This window comes from Ambystoma mexicanum, chromosome 3p, assembly GCF_040938575.1.
Source record: "Ambystoma mexicanum isolate Mex_15411 chromosome 3p, UKY_AmexF1_1, whole genome shotgun sequence".
NCBI lineage: Eukaryota > Metazoa > Chordata > Amphibia > Caudata > Ambystomatidae > Ambystoma > Ambystoma mexicanum.
The window spans coordinates 934,278,082-934,296,782 of NC_090925.1; the positions used below are offsets into that span (position 1 = coordinate 934,278,082).

The 18,701-nt window shown below is 47.4% G+C and overlaps 1 protein-coding gene across 1 annotated transcript in view; it reads right to left on the bottom strand.

Annotated features, from left to right (window-relative positions):
* LOC138581135 (fer-1-like protein 4) overlaps positions 1 to 18,701 on the bottom strand; it is a 1,598,034-nt gene that overhangs the window by 798,142 nt on the left and 781,191 nt on the right. Inside the window, exon 26 of the mRNA XM_069652231.1 lies at positions 12,717 to 12,890. Coding sequence (XP_069508332.1) covers positions 12,717 to 12,890 — 174 coding nt within the window. The remainder of the gene's footprint in view (positions 1 to 12,716; positions 12,891 to 18,701) is intronic.

Consider the following 18,701-nt stretch of genomic DNA (forward strand, 5'->3'; position numbering starts at 1 on the left):
GAACATTGCCAGAGGAGATGCTAGTGTTTGCCTTTCTTTTGGCCATATTCAGGTACCGCAGGACAAGGCCCTTGTCAATGGGGTAAACATATAAACATGTGAGGAGAATACTCTAAAGAATACTCTAAAGTGCAAGGTGTGGAGTGCAAATGCAATGTGCAAAATACAGGGTACATGGTGCAAAACACATGCATATAAAAAGATTACTTAAACAAGCTGAATGTTATTTCAAGCATGAAATAACATAGAGGACTGTATCCACGCGCTGAAAAAGGTAATTTATAGACCTTTTTCTAGCCAGAACAAATTTGTATTGTCATTAGGAAAACAAGCAATTATACCTTATCCTATTGTTTTTATACTTTATCAACAGTTTCACCAGTCAAATCATGAGAAAGCCTTCATTAAGAGAAGAAGTGTCTTTTATTGTTGTAACTATAGCCAAGTGACTAACCAAGTGACTAACCTCCTGATGAATGATGGTTTAACTAGAATTCTCTGTAAACAAAAATGAAGTTTGCCAACATCAGAAAGATCACAAGAGGTTCTGACGTTGTTTTCTAACTGTGCTTATTTTCTGCTCAGGTTCATATCACGAAGGATACTTTGTCACTAAGACTATTGTGCATTTTATAATAGTTATTTAATATGTATGTATTGTATTTTTCAACAATATGCTACTGATGTATGTCTTTTTAACCATGAAGTTATGAATAAAATGTTATACTTTTTCGATATTGCATCAAGGTCTAACTGTTGTTAGTATCCAACTACCTTCTGAATTTATATTGTCTAACCTCTCCCAAAAATACGTAGGGATATCACTTTTTTAGTGATCATTTGTCTAATTTGAGTGAAATAACATTAAAGCAGTACAACTACTAAAACCACGTTACCAGCAGTTTATCAATTCAGTTAGTTATATGGAAAGTAAAACCCCAGAAAAAAAGCCACGTACTAAAAGGATTATGATAAAACACAGGCACAACAGCAAATCGCTCCCCCACCCCGAAAAGTTCTTTGTGTTGCCCAAAGTCACTGAAAGAGTCCAAAAAAGAAAAGTCACCCGGAAGAAGGTGCGCGTGATCTCTTGGAGGGCTGCCTGAGTCCGTCTCCCTCCCCTTTCTCCCAGGTAGCCAGAAGACCCTGATATATAAATGAATTTGTTAGGGTTATCAGATCAAATCAACGGTGATGATTACAGGCTTTCCAAAAGCGAGTACTATGTTCACAATTACAGGGTTTTGGAAAGGGGGTAGCTCCGACATCCATAAACAGGAACTACTTCACTACACCAATACATGTAGAGAGAGCAATAAAAGGAAAAGAGTAACCAAGGAGGAACGCCACCACACTCGTAGAGTTTTCTACCGAATGGTCAAAGAGATAACTCTAATGTCATGGATTGGCCAGAATCAAGTCTGAATATGTTCACTGCAGACAGTGCAGGCTCCTGGTAGGCTGGATGAACTCTGCTGAGATGACATGGATTTTTTTAAACAATCCACTTTAACAGTTAAAACTACAGGTTTGGAGGTAAGGCAGCGGAAAAAGCTCCAGCAGAATGCTTGAGGTAATTCCTGCACCAGAAAACAGCCAAATCGGACGTAATTCTGCCATAATCCCCATGGAGTCCTATGGACTCTAATAAATAGGGACTAACTTTGCCTATTGCATTTTAGCAGAAAGAATTTGAAAAAACAAAATTCATCTTATTTTTTAATGAAAAATACTGATGATTCTTTTAGATAGGAAAAGTAGGAAAAGTATGACTGATGTCATGAAAGGAACAAGTTACTTACCTGTAACTGTTGTTCTCCAGCATGGGTCTGGCATGGTTTTACATGCTCATGAATATTCCCTGTCGTCAGGCTGGGAATCCTCGGTAAAGAAAAAATCAGTTTCAGTTTCGTTTCTGAACTGTCTTTCTACTACTAACCAATCACTGGTCTCTGGGTCATACTGCCCCCAGCCAATGACTGCCCTCGACCTAAGCCCCTCCTCTCATAGCCATCTTCAGATTTGGTAGCACGTAAAGTGGCGTAGAACCAAGAGAAGAGCCGCAGAGGGGTTGGAGGGAGAGTTCGCATGTGAATCCATGCCAGACCCATGCTGGAGAACAACAGTTACAGGAAAGTAACTTGTTCCTTCTCCAGCATGGGGTCTGGCATGGATTCACATGCTCATGTATACAAGAATACATAGCAGTACACACATGCACACCCACGGGAGGTGGCAAGGCTCAACATTAAGCATTTCAACAACTCAACATTAAGCATCTCTTACCACCACTCCAGGCTCACCTTCAAGCGAACAGGTTACGCAGCACCGCCTGGCCGACTGTCCAGCAGGGGCACACCAGACAGGAACGGCGTAGTAGCAGCAATCTCTCTGGTCGAATGGGCTCTCAGACGGCCAGGCAATGGTCAGTTTGCCAACCGGTGACAGTGCATGATGCGCCCAGAGAGCCATCTGGAAATGGAAACCTTTGCAAGGGCCATCCCTTAGTTCACAGGTCCAAAGTTCACAAACAGCTGTGATGTCTTCCGAAAACTCTTTGTGCGGTCCACGTAGAACTTCAGCGCTCTAGCCACATCCAGCGAGTGCAAGGTCCTCTCGGCCAGCAACGAAGGCGACGGGAAGAAAATAGGTAACACCAAGGGCTCATTGAGATGGAAGTCCAACGGCACCTTGGGCATGAAGGAGGGGTGCGTCCTCAGCACTACCCTCGACTCGTGGAATGTCAGATATGGAGGTTTAGAGGAGAGGGCCTGGATCTCTCCCACTCGTCGTGCGGAGGTGATGGCCACAAGAAACACTGTTTTCCACAATAGGAACTTCAACAGTGCCGAATGCAGAGGCTCAAATGCAGGGCCCATGCGCCTGGTCAGCACCACGTTGAGCTCCCACACCAAGGCCGAGCCTTCACCAGCGGCAACGAGCAGAACAGTCCTTTCATGAACTCCTTCAACAGGCGGTGAGACCACAGCGACGACCGCCCCTGAGTTCTGGTGTAGCGGGAGATAGCCGCCAGATGGATCTTGATCGAGGCATCTGCCCCCGCCTTGGCCAGCGACAGCAAGTACGGCAGCACTTGAGGGGCCATAATCCGCAGAGGGTTGATCTTCTGTGCACGGCACCAGACAGAGAACCTCTTCCATTTGTGCCCGTAGCACCTAAGAGTCGAGGACGCCCTGGCCTTTGCAAGGACCTCCTTGCAGTCCGCCGGGATATCGTAGCCTCCAAACTCTAGTGCTGCAGGAGCCAGGCCTGCAGTTTCAGCGATCCGGGGTCGTGATGTAGGATGGCGCCTCCTTCCTTGGCGAGAAGATCTGCGTCCGTCGACAGTTTGACTGGGGGGGGAAGCTAACAAGTCCAGAAGGTTCGGGAACCATATCTGCCTCGGCCACTGCGGTGCAACAAGGATCATCCTGCACCGGGACCGTCTGAGTTGACTGATGAGTCGCAGAAGCAACGGCAATGGTGGAAACACATACAGGAACAGGCCGTCCCAGGGGAAGGAGAATGCATCGCCCATGCTCCCCAGCTGGGGAAACCTGCTGGCAAACCTCCGGCACGTCGCAAAGAGATCTATCTGGGAATTGCCCCATCGTCGGAATAGCAGATCCACTTGATCCTGCTGGAGTTCCCACTCGTGGCATGAGCGCAGCTCCCTGATGAGTGAGTCGGCAACAGTGTTCTTTATTCCTGCCAGGTGGAAGGGCACCAGGAACATCCCGTGGGATTCTGACTACAGGTTCGGAGGTAAGGCAGCGGAAAAAGCTCCAGCAGAATGCTTGAGGTAATTCCTGCACCAGAAAACGGCCAAATCGGACGTAAGTCTGCCATAATCCCCATGGAGTCCTATGGACTCTAATAAATAGGGACTAACTTTGCCTATTGCATTTTAGCAGAAAGAATTTGAAAAAACAAAATTCATCTTATTTTTTAATGAAAAATACTGATGATTCTTTTAGATAGGAAAAGTAGGAAAAGTATGACTGATGTCATGAAAGGAACAAGTTACTTACCTGTAATTGTTGTTCTCCAGCATGGGTCTGGCATGGATTCATATGCTCATGAATATTCCCTGTCGTCAGGCTGGGAATCCTCGGTAAAGAAAAAATCAGTTTCAGTTTCGTTTCTGAACTGTCTTTCTACCACTAACCAATCACTGGTCTCTGGGTCATACTGCCCCCAGCCAATGACTGCCCTCTACCTAAGCCCCTCCGCTGATAGCCATCTTCAGATTTGGTAGCACGTAAAGTGGCAGTAGAACCAAGAGAAGAGCCGCAGAGGGGTTGGAGGGAGAGTTTGCATGTGAATCCATGCCAGACCCATGCTGGAGAACAACAGTTACAGGAAAGTAACTTGTTCCTTCTCCAGCATGGGGTCTGGCATGGATTCACATGCTCATGGATACAAGAATACATAGCAGTACACACATGCACAACCACGGGAGGTGGCAAGGCTCAACATTAAGCATTTCAACAACTCAACATTAAGCATCTCTTACCTCCTCACCAAGCTCACCTTCAAGCGAACAGGTTGTGCAGCACTGCCTGGCCGACTCTAGACTCCTCCCTGGAATCCCGGTCGACGCAGTAGAATCTCGTGAAGGTGTGTGTCGACCTCCACATAGCAGCCCTGCAGATGTCCAGCAGGGGCACACCAGACAGGAACGGCGTAGTAGCAGCAATCTCTCTGGTCGAATGGGCTCTCAGACGGCCAGGCAATGGTCAGTTTGCCAACCGGTGACAGTGCATGATGCACCCAGAGAGCCATCTGGAAATGGAAACCTTTGCAAGGGCCATCCCTTGGTTCACAGGTCCAAAGTTCACAAACAGCTGTGATGTCTTCCGAAAACTCTTTGTGCGGTCCACGTAGAACTTCAGCGCTCTAGCCACATCCAGCGAGTGCAGGGTCCTCTCGGCCAGCAACGAAGGCGACGGGAAGAAAATAGGTAACACCAAGGGCTCATTGAGATGGAAGTCCAACGGCACCTTGGGCATGAAGGAGGGGTGCGTCCTCAGCACTACCCTCGACTTGTGGAATGTCAGATATGGAGGTTTAGAGGAGAGGGCCTGGATCTCTCCCACTCGTCGTGCGGAGGTGATGGCCACAAGAAACACTGTTTTCAACAATAAGAACTTCAACGGTGCCGAATGCAGAGGCTCAAATGCAGGGCCCATGTGCCTGGTCAGCACCACGTTGAGCTCCCACACCAGGGCCGAGCCTTCACCAGCGGCAACGAGCAGAACAGTCCTTTCATGAACTCCTTCAACAGGCGGTGAGACCACAGCGACGACCGCCCCTGAGTTCTGGTGTAGCGGGAGATAGCCGCCAGATGGATCTTGATGGAGGCATGTGCCCCCGCCTTGGCCAGCGACAGCAAGTACGGCAGCACTTGAGGGGCCGTAATCCGCAGAGGGTTGATCTTCTGTGCACGGCACCAGACAGAGAACCTCTTCCATTTGTGCCCGTAGCACCTAAGAGTCGAGGACGCCCTGGCCTTTGCAAGGACCTCCTTGCAGTCCGCCGGGATATCGTAGCCTCCGAACTCTAGTGCTGCAGGAGCCAGGCCTGCAGTTTCAGCAATCCTGGGTCGTGATGTAGGATGGCCCCTCCATCCTTGGCGAGAAGATCTGCGTCCGTCGACAGTTTGACTGGGGGGGGAAGCTAACAAGTCCAGAAGGTTCGGGAACCATATCTGCCTCGGCCACGGCGGTGCAACGAGGATCATCCTGCACCGGGACCGTCTGAGTTGACTGATGAGTCACAGAAGCAACGGCAACGGTGGAAACACATACAGGAACAGGCCGTCCCAGGGGAAGGAGAATCCATCGCCCATGCTCCCCAGCTGGGGAAACCTGCTGGCGAACCTCCGGCACGTCGCAAAGAGATCTATCTGGGAATTGCCCCATCGTCGGAATAGCAGATCCACTTGATCCTGCTGGAGTTCCCACTCGTGGCACGAGCGCAGCTCCCTGATGAGTGAGTCGGCGACAGTGTTCTTTATTCCTGCCAGGTGGAAGGGCACCAGGAACATCCCGTGGGCAACGGCCCAGTGCCACAGATCCTGCGCTTCCTTGGATAGGGCTGGGGATCTGGTGCCCCCTTCCTTCCGGATGTAGAACATTGTGGTGGTGTTGTCGGTGAAGACCCTCACCACCTTGCCCTTGAGGGACGGGAGGAATGACCTGAGGGCCCAGAACACGTCTCGGAGCTCCAGGATGTTGATGTGTAGTGACCTCTCCTCCGGGAGCCAAAGGCCTCTTGCGTGGAGATCTCCAGTGTGCGCTCCCCATCCTTCCAGGAAGGCCTCCAACGGGCATCGATGCACAATGACATCATGCCAAGTAGGGACTTGATGGCCCTCACCCTGGCCCTGTCCATGGCCAACAGTCGTTGTACCTTGCCCAGGATGGCCTTCGTCCTTTCCACCGACGGTGAAGCCAACCGTGCCACTGTGTCGAGTCTGGCTCCCAGGAACAGGGCATCTTGCGATGGTACCAAGTGGGATTTTGCAAAGTTGATTGAGAATCCCAGATCTGTGAGCAGTCGGACGGTCTTCGCCGTGTGATCAACGGCGAGTTCTCTTGACTTTGCTCGAATGAGCCAATCGTCCAGGTAGGGGTATACGTGGATCCCCTGCAGGCGCAGCTGCGCTGCCACCAGTGAAAGGAACTTGGTGAAGACCCTCAGCGCCGACTTCAAACCGGAGAGTAGGGCCTTGAACTGGTAGTGTCGCCCTTGGACTACGAATCGTAGGAACTTTCGATGTCCTTTGTGTATTGGGATGTGGAAGTAGGCATCCTCCAAGTCCAGCGACGATAGGAAGTCCCCCTCCTCCAGCTGTCCCAGCACGTGCTGAAGGGTGACCATCAGAACTTCTGGGACTTGATGTATTTGTTGAGGCGGTGAAGGTCCATGATAGGTCGCCAACCGCCGGACAAGGAAGTACTGCAAGTATACTCCGGAGTCCTGGAGCCTCTTCGGGATGAGTTCTATCGCGCCCTTTTTCAGCATTGCTCGTACCTCCAGAAGTAGCTGTGGCACATGGTTTTCCTTCCTGGCCACGGGTGGTAGACGGGGACTTTCTTTGGAATTCCAGAGTGTGCCCGTGGGCCAGAGCATCCAGCACCCAACAGTCGGTGGAGATGGAATGCCACACGCTGACGAAATTCACCAGCCGGCCTCCCACCGGGGTGCTTGGGTGGGGGCCCGACCTCACGGCTGATTCAATCTTGCTTCACCGAGGCCTTGCCGCCTTGGCCTCCTTGGCAATGACTCCGATGTCCTCTGGCCTTGCTGCGGCCTCTGTAGGTCTCCTGCGACGATGAGCGGGCCGCTTGACGGTACGACACCGAACCACCACCAAATCCTTTGGAGGCACCTTGAGACTTGCCTCCGGGGGTCCGAAAGGACGCCCATCATTGATGGAGAGAACCCAAGGCCTGGGCCGTCTCGGTGTCCGCCTTGATGGCTTGCAGTGACTCGTCTACTGGCTTGCCGAACAGGTTGCTCCTGTCGAAGGGCATGTCCAGTACCCTGGTCTGAACGTCCTGACGGAAGTCGGTGGCCTTGAGCCACCCACGCCGGCGGAGGCAAACGCTGTTGCCCATCTGGCGAAAACTGGTGTCGGCGATGTCCGTGGCCACTGTGATGGCGTGGTCCGGCGCCACCTCGCCTTCCTGTAGGATTTCAAGGGCCTCTGCCCTCTTGTCGTCCGGCAGGAAATCCAGGAGGGGAGCGATCTTGAACCACCGCTCCCTGTCGTAGCATGCCACGATAGCGAGGGCGTTAGCTGCTTCGATGGTCGTCGCTGCCGACGAGATGACTCGTGGTCTCATGGCGTCCAGCTTCTTCCCCTTGCCGTCCGATGGGGAAGTGGAAGTTGATGCCGTCGCCCAAGTCGATTTCTTCGTGACCGCTGCGGAGACCACTAAATCCGGGGATGGCTGAGCTCTGAGGCACATCGGGGCGAAGTCTGTGACTCAGTACTTCTTCTCATACTGGTCCCTCTTCGCACGGAGCCGTGGATGGGTTCTTGAGCAGCGATAGTCCCTCCTCCCAGATGTCGTCCAGTAACGGGACTGAGAGAACTGTCTTCCTCTTGGCCTCCCGTCGTTGGTAGAGGAAACCCTCCTTCTTCTGCTCTTCGGGACACAGCTGGAAAAGCTCTGATGCCCTGACGATCATGGCATGAAAGGAGCCAATTTCGTCCGGACGGGAGGCCCAAGCAGGGGGTGATGGGAGATCCATCCCGTCATAACCACCATCGTCGTCTGTCCCCGTCTCCGTTCCTGTCTCATCCCTTCGTGGAGAGGGGAAGGAGGTTAAGGCTGGAAAGGAGGGGGAGGATGGATTCGCCTCCGCTTGTTCGGTGGGCTCCCCGACTGTCAAGGCGCCGCTGGATCATCTGCTGGGGGTAAGGGCAACCTTGTCCTTATCTCCGAACAGAGGGTCTGGATAGCCATCAAGATCGCTCCTGAGTTGTCCTGTGGCATAGGCATCGGTTGCGATGGGAGCGATGGCTGGGGCGTGGGATCCCCCGTCTCCTCCATGGCCAGCGGCTCCTCGTCGGCTCCACAGTTGCTCTCTACGTCCGCCTCGTCAGGATCCCTCCTGCAGGACCAGACTTCCTCGAACTTCTTGTCCAGGATCTTTTTGACACCAGCCAGCTCATCTTCGGAGGTGGTATCTGTGTCCGTTATGGCTGCCGTGCCCCCCCTCTTTCTTGTCCCGGGGTTTTACGGGGGTCTTCTCGATAGGTTGAAAAGATGATTCCCTCTGGGGTGGCAGGGAAACTCTAGGCCCAGAAGTCAATTCCACTGGGGGTTCCTCCACAGGCTTCGCCAGGGCCGCCAAGACTCCTACAAACGAGGCCTTCGCCGGGTGAATCAGGACCTTCACGACCGTTGCCGCGTCTGGGGCCTTCACCTTAGGGGGAGGGTCACTGCCTCGCCCCCTCTTGGCTTTCTCTGTCGGGATCGACCGGGGCTTCTCCAGAAGCTTACCCGGGTTCTCCGACTTTCTTTTCCCTGAGCCAGAGTGTTGGCTCGTGGTTGATGGCTTCGGGGACATCGCGCCCTGCCTGGCAGCCGAGGAGCCTGAACCAATGGCGCTCCTGGTGCCTGTGGACTTGCGGTGCTTTGCCTTATGTTGGGCTCCCATCGCTGGAGCACCCTCAAAGGTCTTAGAAGACCGCTCTGACTTCTTCTTCTTCTCACCTGCTGCTGGGCTCTTCCCTTCTAGCCAGTTAGCGAGTCGAGTCTGACGGTCCTTCAATGTCCGGGCGGACATGTTCTTACAGAACGCGCAGTCCTCCTCCATGTGGGACTTGTCGTCATGAAGGCAGTAGAGGCACCGGGAGTGCTCATCCTCCTTAAAGACATTCTGCAATCCGCATCCAGGGCAGTTCCTAAACAGCTTGGATCCAGTAGGCGTCGTGTCTCCTTTGTCCTGGGCATGTCCATGCAGAGTAGGCCTCAAAGATCTTCCAGAATCCTCCAAAAAGAGAAACTCAATGAAAATTCCCCCTTGAGGGGCGTAGGAAAGTTCTGAAACAGGTCCCTGTTGATCGGAAGAAGAATTGGTGGAGCTTGGGACTCGAATTGACTGAAAAATAAGAGAAAACTCTTACGAAAAAGGCAAAACGCAGTAAAAGCTGAAGATGGCTGCCAAAGGAGGGGCTTAGGTAGAGGGCAGTCATTGGCTGGGGGCAGTATGACCCAGAGACCAGTGATTGGTTAGTAGTAGAAAGACAGAAACGAAACTGAAACTGATTTTTTCTTTACCGAGGATTCCCAGCCTGACGACAGGGAGTATTCATGAGCATGTCAATCCATGCCAGACCCCATGCTGGAGAAATGATTATGCACGAAGAAAATCATCATTTCAGATTTCACTCTCCAAAAGTTGTAACCCACACGACAATAAATGCCATTTAGGGCCTGATTCACAGATGCGTTTTATAATGGCGCACTCCCATATGAAAATGTTCTGTGAATCAGGCCCTTGGTGTGGTTTAGTGCAATTATTGTGACATATGGAGTGGTATGTGAGATAACTGAAGATAGAAATTCAATAGTTTGGCGGGCACCCCGAATAAACTACCTTTGTTTGCCCAGGAAACTCACACTTTAAACTCAAACCCCTGAAATTCCGGGCAAAACACGACGGCTTCAAAGTAATTCATTTCTTGCAACTTTCTTACCATAGCTCATAATATACATCCTTCGAGTCCATTTGAAGGACAATAAAAGTCTCCCCAGTCTTTGCTTACTTTTAATAATATCCTTTTAATGTACAGTTTTGGAAGACTATTCTATGAATGTTTTATAACTAACATTTAAATTATGGAGTACACATGATTTAGACAGCAAGTTAACCATCAACCAACTCAATGGTACTCATGTTAATGATCCTTAAGAGTGAAAGACCCGATGTACCCACAAAGTTATACAGGTATCTGAGCATTGGGTGTCCGATCCACTGAGCACACTTAGTACACAATGCAAGTCAATTAAAAAAAATATGAATATTGACCACAACCACTGTCTAGATTCAGAAAGGATGCCTTGTCTGTGACTATTTTAGATCTTTGACTTCGCCCAGGAATTGTTGCTGAAGTGTTTTTTTCCTTTTGGGAGGGAAAGGTGTATTTATTGTCCTGATTTTGTTTTCCTCTATGCCTGACTGGATTGTCTGTACTCGTGTTGGCGCATGGATTAGGTTATGCTATGTGATTGTGCATCTGTATAGTGCCTTATGTACCATTGGTATGATCTCAAAGCGTTGTGGGTTGAACGCCCTTGGGACAGTAGTCCAGGTCAGTGGAGAGAGTAGGGTAGTATATAGTGATTGCCTGCACTCAGTATGTGTGCAGCCAGTGCGCTTTACGGAGAGTGTAGCTGCATTCAAACGCTAGGTGTGGTGCGCTGGTTGTGTGAGTTTAGTAGTGCAACACAAAGTAATTTTGGTCGTGTTCTTGCGAAAGAGCTCTATTTCATGAACAGGTGTTGTGCAGGGTTTCTCAGTGCTGTATGGTTCCATAAGGTATTAGGTTGTAATGTTTGTTTTTCTTACTGTAGCTTGCTCTTTCATGGGAAGTTCTTGTATGGCGGTCTCTCCAAGATCGAGGCATTTTTGTGAGGTTTGCGCTGTAAATTCTGCATTTGAAGGCTGGTTGTCTATATCTTGTTTGGTTTTACTGTATCCTTATTTAGTTTTAATGAGTGTTTTGCTAGCTGGTTATCTGGATAGGAAAAGACCAAATAGCATACAACACAGTGGCCGAGATTATGAATGAAAGAATCTTTACTTGGCTGGTTCCTCTGATTGACGGGTATCCCAGTGGCAGTACTATTTGAGTGGCAGTTTATTGGGATGGGCAGAAATTACTTTTGCTATTTTGTTAAAAGGGGGGATAGAATATTAGGAGCCAACTATCCCAGTGGCACAGTAACGCACTAGCCAAGTGTCCCAGTATCTTTATATATTTATTTATGTATTTATAACACGCCGAAGCCTGCAGGCATCAGGGAGCACAAAAACACACGAGACAAACATAAAAAAAACGAAACAGGGGAGCGAAGGTGCCCATTCTGTGGGAGACAAAAGCAAGGATTATTTAAACAACGCGGTTTTCAGCAATCCACAGAAAGAGGGAGCATTCTCTTCCTGCCTGTGTGTGGAAAACTATCCATGTGGACAACTATCAGTGTGGCACACTATCAGTGAGGCACTATATCACAGTGGCAAAACATCAGTATGGCAAACTATCAGTGTAGCACAATATCGCAGTGGCAAAATATCATAGGGAACAAAATATCACAGTGGCAGACCATCACAGCAAATTATCAGTGTGACACACTACCAGCATGGCAAATTATCTGTGTGGCAAACTATCAGTGTGACAGACTATCAGTGGGGCAAACTATTAGTAGAAATGCAGTGTGGGGTAGGCCTGCAAAATGTGTATTAACTGAACAGTTTATTTTTTGTTTGCACAAAAAAGGTTGAAGCAATCAAAATGCTACCTAAACTCCACTAAGCTGCAGAAAAACAAATTGCATTTACAGGCAGAAAATTCATAATAGCACATCTCTTGGAAGTAGCCCTGTTCTTACAATGATGGATTGAATACACCTTGCCTTCTGGCACTGAGCAGATAAGCAAAACCGATGCACACAACAATTACAATTAACTATGTACCCAGCACCGGCAAAGCCAGTAGTTCTGGAATTGCAAGTGTTGATTTTCTTTGTCTGTCACTGCAGGTCAGGCTTTACACAAACAACAAAAGGAACAAGAACAATATGATTCCAGACAAAAGAGAAAAACATAACAATGTGCATAGAATCATTGAAACAAAACAAGCTCTTTAAAGCAATATTCAGCAAAAAACTCTCGCCAGCTTAAACAACTCCACTCACTACTACAAAATGGCTGCTGGTGCAACAGAGGTTTCTCCAGTATGCACTCGTCTCGTTATGCATGACGTAGCAGCTAAGCAGCACCAAGGCACTTCCCTGACATGGATGAGCTCTGGCAGTGGTGAAAGTGTGCTGTAACCTGACTTTAGGAGAAATAGGTGAATTGACCTAGAAGGAGGTGTCTACCTGTAGTATTGGAGGAGCATGGCAGAAATCCTAAAACAAGTATTTTGTAAGCATTTAAGGTTTGCCAGCATTGGTGAACGAAGTTATTACCTCTAGAAATCCACTGTAATCCAATTCGATCAGTTCAAAGATCGCAAGCAGTTTTCCGGCAGCGAAACTTCCTTTCTGAATGTCAAAAAACTGAAGCGTTGGCTGCATGTAAGGGTCATCCACCAGTTTAACGATGGGGGTTGCAAAAGCACGGCCGAGGAAATCGGGAGGGCCCTGAAATGAAAGATAACATTGAAATTCTCTTACAACACATCGTGAGGAAAACAAATTCCGAATGCATAGAAAAACGGTGTAACTTTATCCTTTCTCAAAACATTTTCACATAATCTTGCTGTTGCAAAAACTGCTTACTTTGCTCTGTTGCTTGCATGTTGTATTGCCTGATCAGACTACATAAACAACTTATGTGGGGTTTTAACGGCCCTTATTTCGCAATCTGGAACTAAAATTCAAGATAACCATTAAACATGCATAAATAATTGGTTAAAGAAAAATATATGAACAAAATGCAGAATTAAGATATTGTTTTGGTGTTGCCTACTGTCATACAACTGTATACAATCAAGCTCTTATGGCATTATCGTTGTATTCCTGAGCCATTGATATTTATAAAAATGTCTTTTTTGTGTTTAAATAGAACTTTTATGATTAGAGTAGTGTCACTGTGAAGTACAAGGTGGGTGGTGACACTGAGCAGTATATCTGGGGTGGCTCACGGATCTGAATATGAAAAGGTCTGGACAAGGGCAACAGAATGCAAGGTAACTCGCCGGTTAAGCATAGGCTGACCAGATCTCTAGAAATGTAGTGTAGAATGGAATATTTGTCAGTGGAAGAGTAGAGATGCCTTTAAGATCTTACAAGAAAAATATTCTGTGCTACTGATATGTCGGGTTGGGGAGATTGCTGCTCAGCAAAGCACTCTCCAAAGTAATTGGGCCTCATTACGAGTCCGGCGGTAACCGTGCCGGAAATTCCGAAAGGTTACCGCAGGACTCGTATTACCATTCCGCCTCCGTGATTGCTGGAATCAACGGGGCATTACAACCCCGGTGACCCGTTAATTCCGGAGGCGGAAATCGGTAAATCCCCATTCCCATGGAGTCCCGTAGGACTCCATGGGGATGGGGACCATGGAAACACTGGCTCCGTCTATGACAGAGCCGGTGTTTCCATGTCCGCCTGCAGGCGGGTGGTGTTAAACCGCCAGGTCAGACCTGGCGGGAGTGACACCTCCCGCCTGCAGGACTTTTAATCAGCCGATCCGGAAAGAAGGGTGGTGGCGGATTTACCACCACCGTTCTTTCCGGACCGGCTGACTCGTAATGAGGCCCATAGCGTTTGTGTGTCTCGATCACTTACAATGTTAGTGGCAAAGATTGGGTGGTTTTTTTGTTAGTTCTGTCCAATGTGTAGATATGTTCTTTTTGCATATGGTTTATTTTGTCAAGGCCAATTAATTGAAATGTATTTAGGATGCCAGCCGGTGAAGATACTCGTGCACAGCAGAGATGTTCCAGCATTCGAGGCCAGTCACTTGTCTGAGAGTGAAATTTGGGACTACCTGCAGTATTTTGAGGTAAAGAACATGAATGGTGGATTGCTGTTGCCAAGATAGGAGGTGAAGAGGGCCTGGACGGCTTTCTGAAGTGATTCAGGGGTTCAAGATGTACAGTTTCTGATGAGCGTGCCACAGCAATTGCTAATTAATCTTTTATGTGTGTGGCAAGAAAGAGCAGTAATCCGCACACCTTTTTGCATGTGCAACTTTCTTGGATATGAGTGAATTGGGCACTGTCAGAGAATAAGCATTTCATTGATAGTGTCATTGCAGCAGAGGCAGATGGAAGATTTACACACTTGGCCACAGCTGAATCGCTGCTGCACATCGTTTGTTCCCTTAATAAGGGGCAATTATTGGAAGTTTTCAGCTGTGGGGTGCATTTAAAGGCCCCAAACAGAAGTCCCTTTCCCAAAAATAGCAAAATTGTAAACACTGAAACAAAAACGGCATGCCCTTAGTTTTGTTTTCAAGTAAAATTAAAGAGCCATATGGAAAGGGGCTTACCTGCCATTACCAATGGATAAGCCTCATTTTTATTTGCAAAGGAAGGTGGATTCAAAGATCCCTGTCACATGGAAAATAGGATTTTTAAACATTGAAAACAAAAACGGCCTGCACAGGTGCGTGCAAATAAAAGCAGTTTGAAAAAGTGGGGGAAAAATATCACTGCTCACAGAAAAATGTCAGGAATACAAAACATGATTGACAAGAAGCAATGTATATTATGTTTCACCTACAAAACTCCAGTGACATTTGGAAAAGCCACTTTGTCTTCATGGAAAATATCAGCCCCAGGCAGACCCTTTTGCTGGCTGTGGGCAAAACTTCACAAGGAAATGTCCCACTCCCAGCCTAGATGTCACATCTCCCATCTAATGACCAACCACAATAAAATGTCCTGGTCAAGGTGTCAAAATTAAGTGTTCTCCACACCTGCTGGCTCTGAAAGCATTGACTTCAAGAAAAGTTACCCTTGACTGGAGCATGACTAATATGTGTGAAAAAGGGGGCTGACAAAAAAAAAACTCTGGGTACAGGCTGACCCAATGAAAACAAATGGCCGGCAGGCAAGAACAGTGTCATTTGTCTCAAATGAAGATTCACAATTCATTTAAAAGGACTATTATCATTTAGGCCTTTTTTTCTCAGCAACCATAAGGTGGGTTGATTTCATTTTTGTACCATTTTTGTATGTAATTTGCAGCGATTTTCAGTATATAAAATTCATCTACCTGTGAATCTGAGAACTGGAATGGCCAGTTAGACTAGGTTTCTGGCTGATCTTAACATGTTCCATGTCAGGGGTCAGGGATTGAGTAGAAGGAGGTTTATGGTGCGTAAATGAGGTTGGAAACTACATTTCCCAGTAGGCATTGGGATAATGTGTAGTTTCATGTGCGCGCCACTCGCCAGCTGCCAGTAATCAGGAAGGAGTGTATAAACGGCCATCCGCCCGTGTTCCGGTGCTGATGATTAATGTTGGAGAGCACGGGTGGTGGCAGCGATGCTGGCAGCAGACTGAAGGCAAGTTCTGACAGGCAAAAAACGGAACGCTGAAGGAAACGTCGCGTCGCGGCGGTGAGGAAACTGATGAAGCCTTTCCCGCTCATGTCTTTTGGGTCCGGGGCAGCCGCAGGAGTCGCCCGGACAGCCAGTTAAGTGTTCCCTGAGTTTGTTTGATGTGTGAAGTGATTCTATTCATGCTCAGTTAAGTGCATTCTAGGTTTTCTTTTGGATTAGGACATTGTTGCATCACCCGGTTGGGTGTTTGCCTGCAGAATCTTCCAAAACAGGCACCTTTGGGTCAGACCAGCAAATGACTGAGTTTAGTTTGTGAGGCGCCATGCTAGGAAAAATAGCTTTTGAAGAGCTTGGGCCCACATGCTCATCTCATGTGTATGTTTCCATGCTGTGCAATGTTACGTTTCATGTTCTGTTGCTTTGGATTGCCCTATTAGGGCAATGTGTCTCAGTCCTCATCATGTCCTGCCAATTAAATGTGTGTGCCATATGTTTATGCAATGTTTTATGTTAAGTGTAACCAGAGTTGGTTATTGAGGTTGTACTTTCATTGCAGTAACTAATACCAGGTTCCATGTGTTATGTAATTTGTGAGTTCATGGGAGTTAGGTCATGCCCTACGAGTTCAAGTGTTATGCCAAGATCTAGGAGTGTACGGTAGAATCTCAGAGGTATTAAGTCAGGAATTGCTGGGTTAGGCATAAGCTGTGTTTTTAGGTTTTTTCCTCCATGTATGCATATGGTTTTTCCCTTCCTTCCCTTTGTCATTCCACCCCCTTTCCCCAACTCTGTCTTCCCCCCATTGGCTGCCACGTGGCTTCCTGTCTTGTATACATCAGGCACCCGTGCCAACCACGGTGGGAGGGTCGATCTATTCGGCTTCTGTGGTTCGGGAGAGGGGATTGATCTCCTCCCCCTTAAGCATTATTGACATTCCAAATGCGAGAGTTGGTGAGCAGGTGGAAAATGAAATTAGGGATAAGCTTAATAACTTACATATCCATCACTGTTGTGCTTTTTATGGAAATGGCAGAAATGTTCCACATGGCCGTGCTACATGGTACGGATTTGGTGGTCAGCTTAAGTAATTCTCCATGATTAGCTGAATCATAAAACATGTTTAGTATGGCAAGTGCTAAAAGAATTATAAAGTTGTGATACATAACTAGTTTTTTCCAAAAAGATGAAAGAACAACAAAGGGTGACTACAAATATGCTGCTCTAGACCCCTAAACCAATCCTGACTTGGAGGCTGAGTTTGGGAGGAGTGAGAGGGTAACTATTCAGTCCTAGTGGCAGGGAGTATTGCAGGGTATTTCCCCAAGTTTGCCAAATAGGTGGTGTCATCACTGTTTTATAAGGGGGACTGCACAGGGACAGGGGGGGCACAAAATAAAGAAAAGACAGAGAGAAGAGACAGACCATCAGGAAGGCTGCTGAAACTTGTCATCTGACAGCTGTAAGGATACATCAGGGGAGATTGCTGAGAGTGCATCTGGGTGTCTATCTCTAGGGAGGCTTCAAGCTGAATAGGTCCTATTTTGGAGAGCGGGAGGCCATCTTTGAGAGTGGATTGACCAGACACCTGTCTTATCTTTCCAGAGTGTCCTGAGATGCAACTGGCTTTCCTGAACCATTGACAGAGGCTTGCTATGTAAGTAGAACTGACCCCTGGAAACCAAAAGGTAGGGGAGTCTGCTTGCCTTAAATCCTTTCCCTTTATAGTGGGAGGGGGGCACAACTGTGTAGATCATTAGCCTATTTAACCAAAAATATGAATTTAATTAATTCCCCATTTGGCAGAACACTATGGGGTGAATTTGGTTAAAATTCAAAATTAACAAAGCTCACTTCCCAGTGTGCACTGAAAACTATAACCTATAATTTTATTGAGAAGGAAGGTGAAATAATATCTATTAGTACCTCTGGTTTGGGTTATTTGTAGAGCTTGTTAACTAATGTATTAGTGGTGCCCCCAGAGTAATTAATACCTACTGAGTGCTTTTGTTATACAGGTTGTATTTTCTTTAGGAACGGTAAGCATGGGTGGTTCATGCCCTTCACGGTTCCTGAAATGAAGTAAGGTTATTTAAAGCAATTGAGCCGGTTGGTTAGAGTTTTTATATTATCAAATCTGATACATATGAGATAAGTGCCCAATCATTGCCCGGTAGATGCTCTAGTGCATTATACTTAAATCTTTAGTCTCAGTAAATAATGTGCTGCATTAGGCTTGATCAGTTAACATCAAACAGTGAGTAGGATGTATGCAGTTGAATCGACTTTTTCTAACATTTGAGTTAATAGACTCTTTCAACATCACACAGTAATGAGAATTCGTACGAGGACATTTTAACAGTCGAGTAGGGACCAATGCAGAGTATTAAATCGATTGGGTTTGCAGTGTGATTGTCCTGCGAACAGAATTTCTGTTATTACTTATTCTGTAACTGTGTGTTGCAAGGATGTGGCATGCATTAGCAATTGAGCCAAAGTACAGTGATAGATCAATTGGGTTTGCGGTGTGTTAGGCCGGATGCGTTCATACATGGATACAATGAAATATTTGCAAGGTAAATACATTTTGATTGTATCCATGTATGAACGCATCCGAAAAACAAGACAATTATCACATAAGCTGCATGCCACATCCTTGCAACACACAGTCACGATTAAGTAAAAGAATATATTTACGTTTGCAGGACTAAAACACTGCAACCCCAATTGATCTACCACTGGGAATGGTTGTTTGAGGATGTTTATAAAAGTCTACATGCATTTCTAATGTAAAGGCGGACACTCTTTGCAGAGTGCCTTCATCTTCTAAACATCTAGGTCCACACCCTCCCGTCCCCAATCGACCTGAGACTGGGCAATCAGCTCCCTAATGTTTCCTCCCCTCGTTACTTGTAGATACCTTGCTGCCGAATTACCTCCCT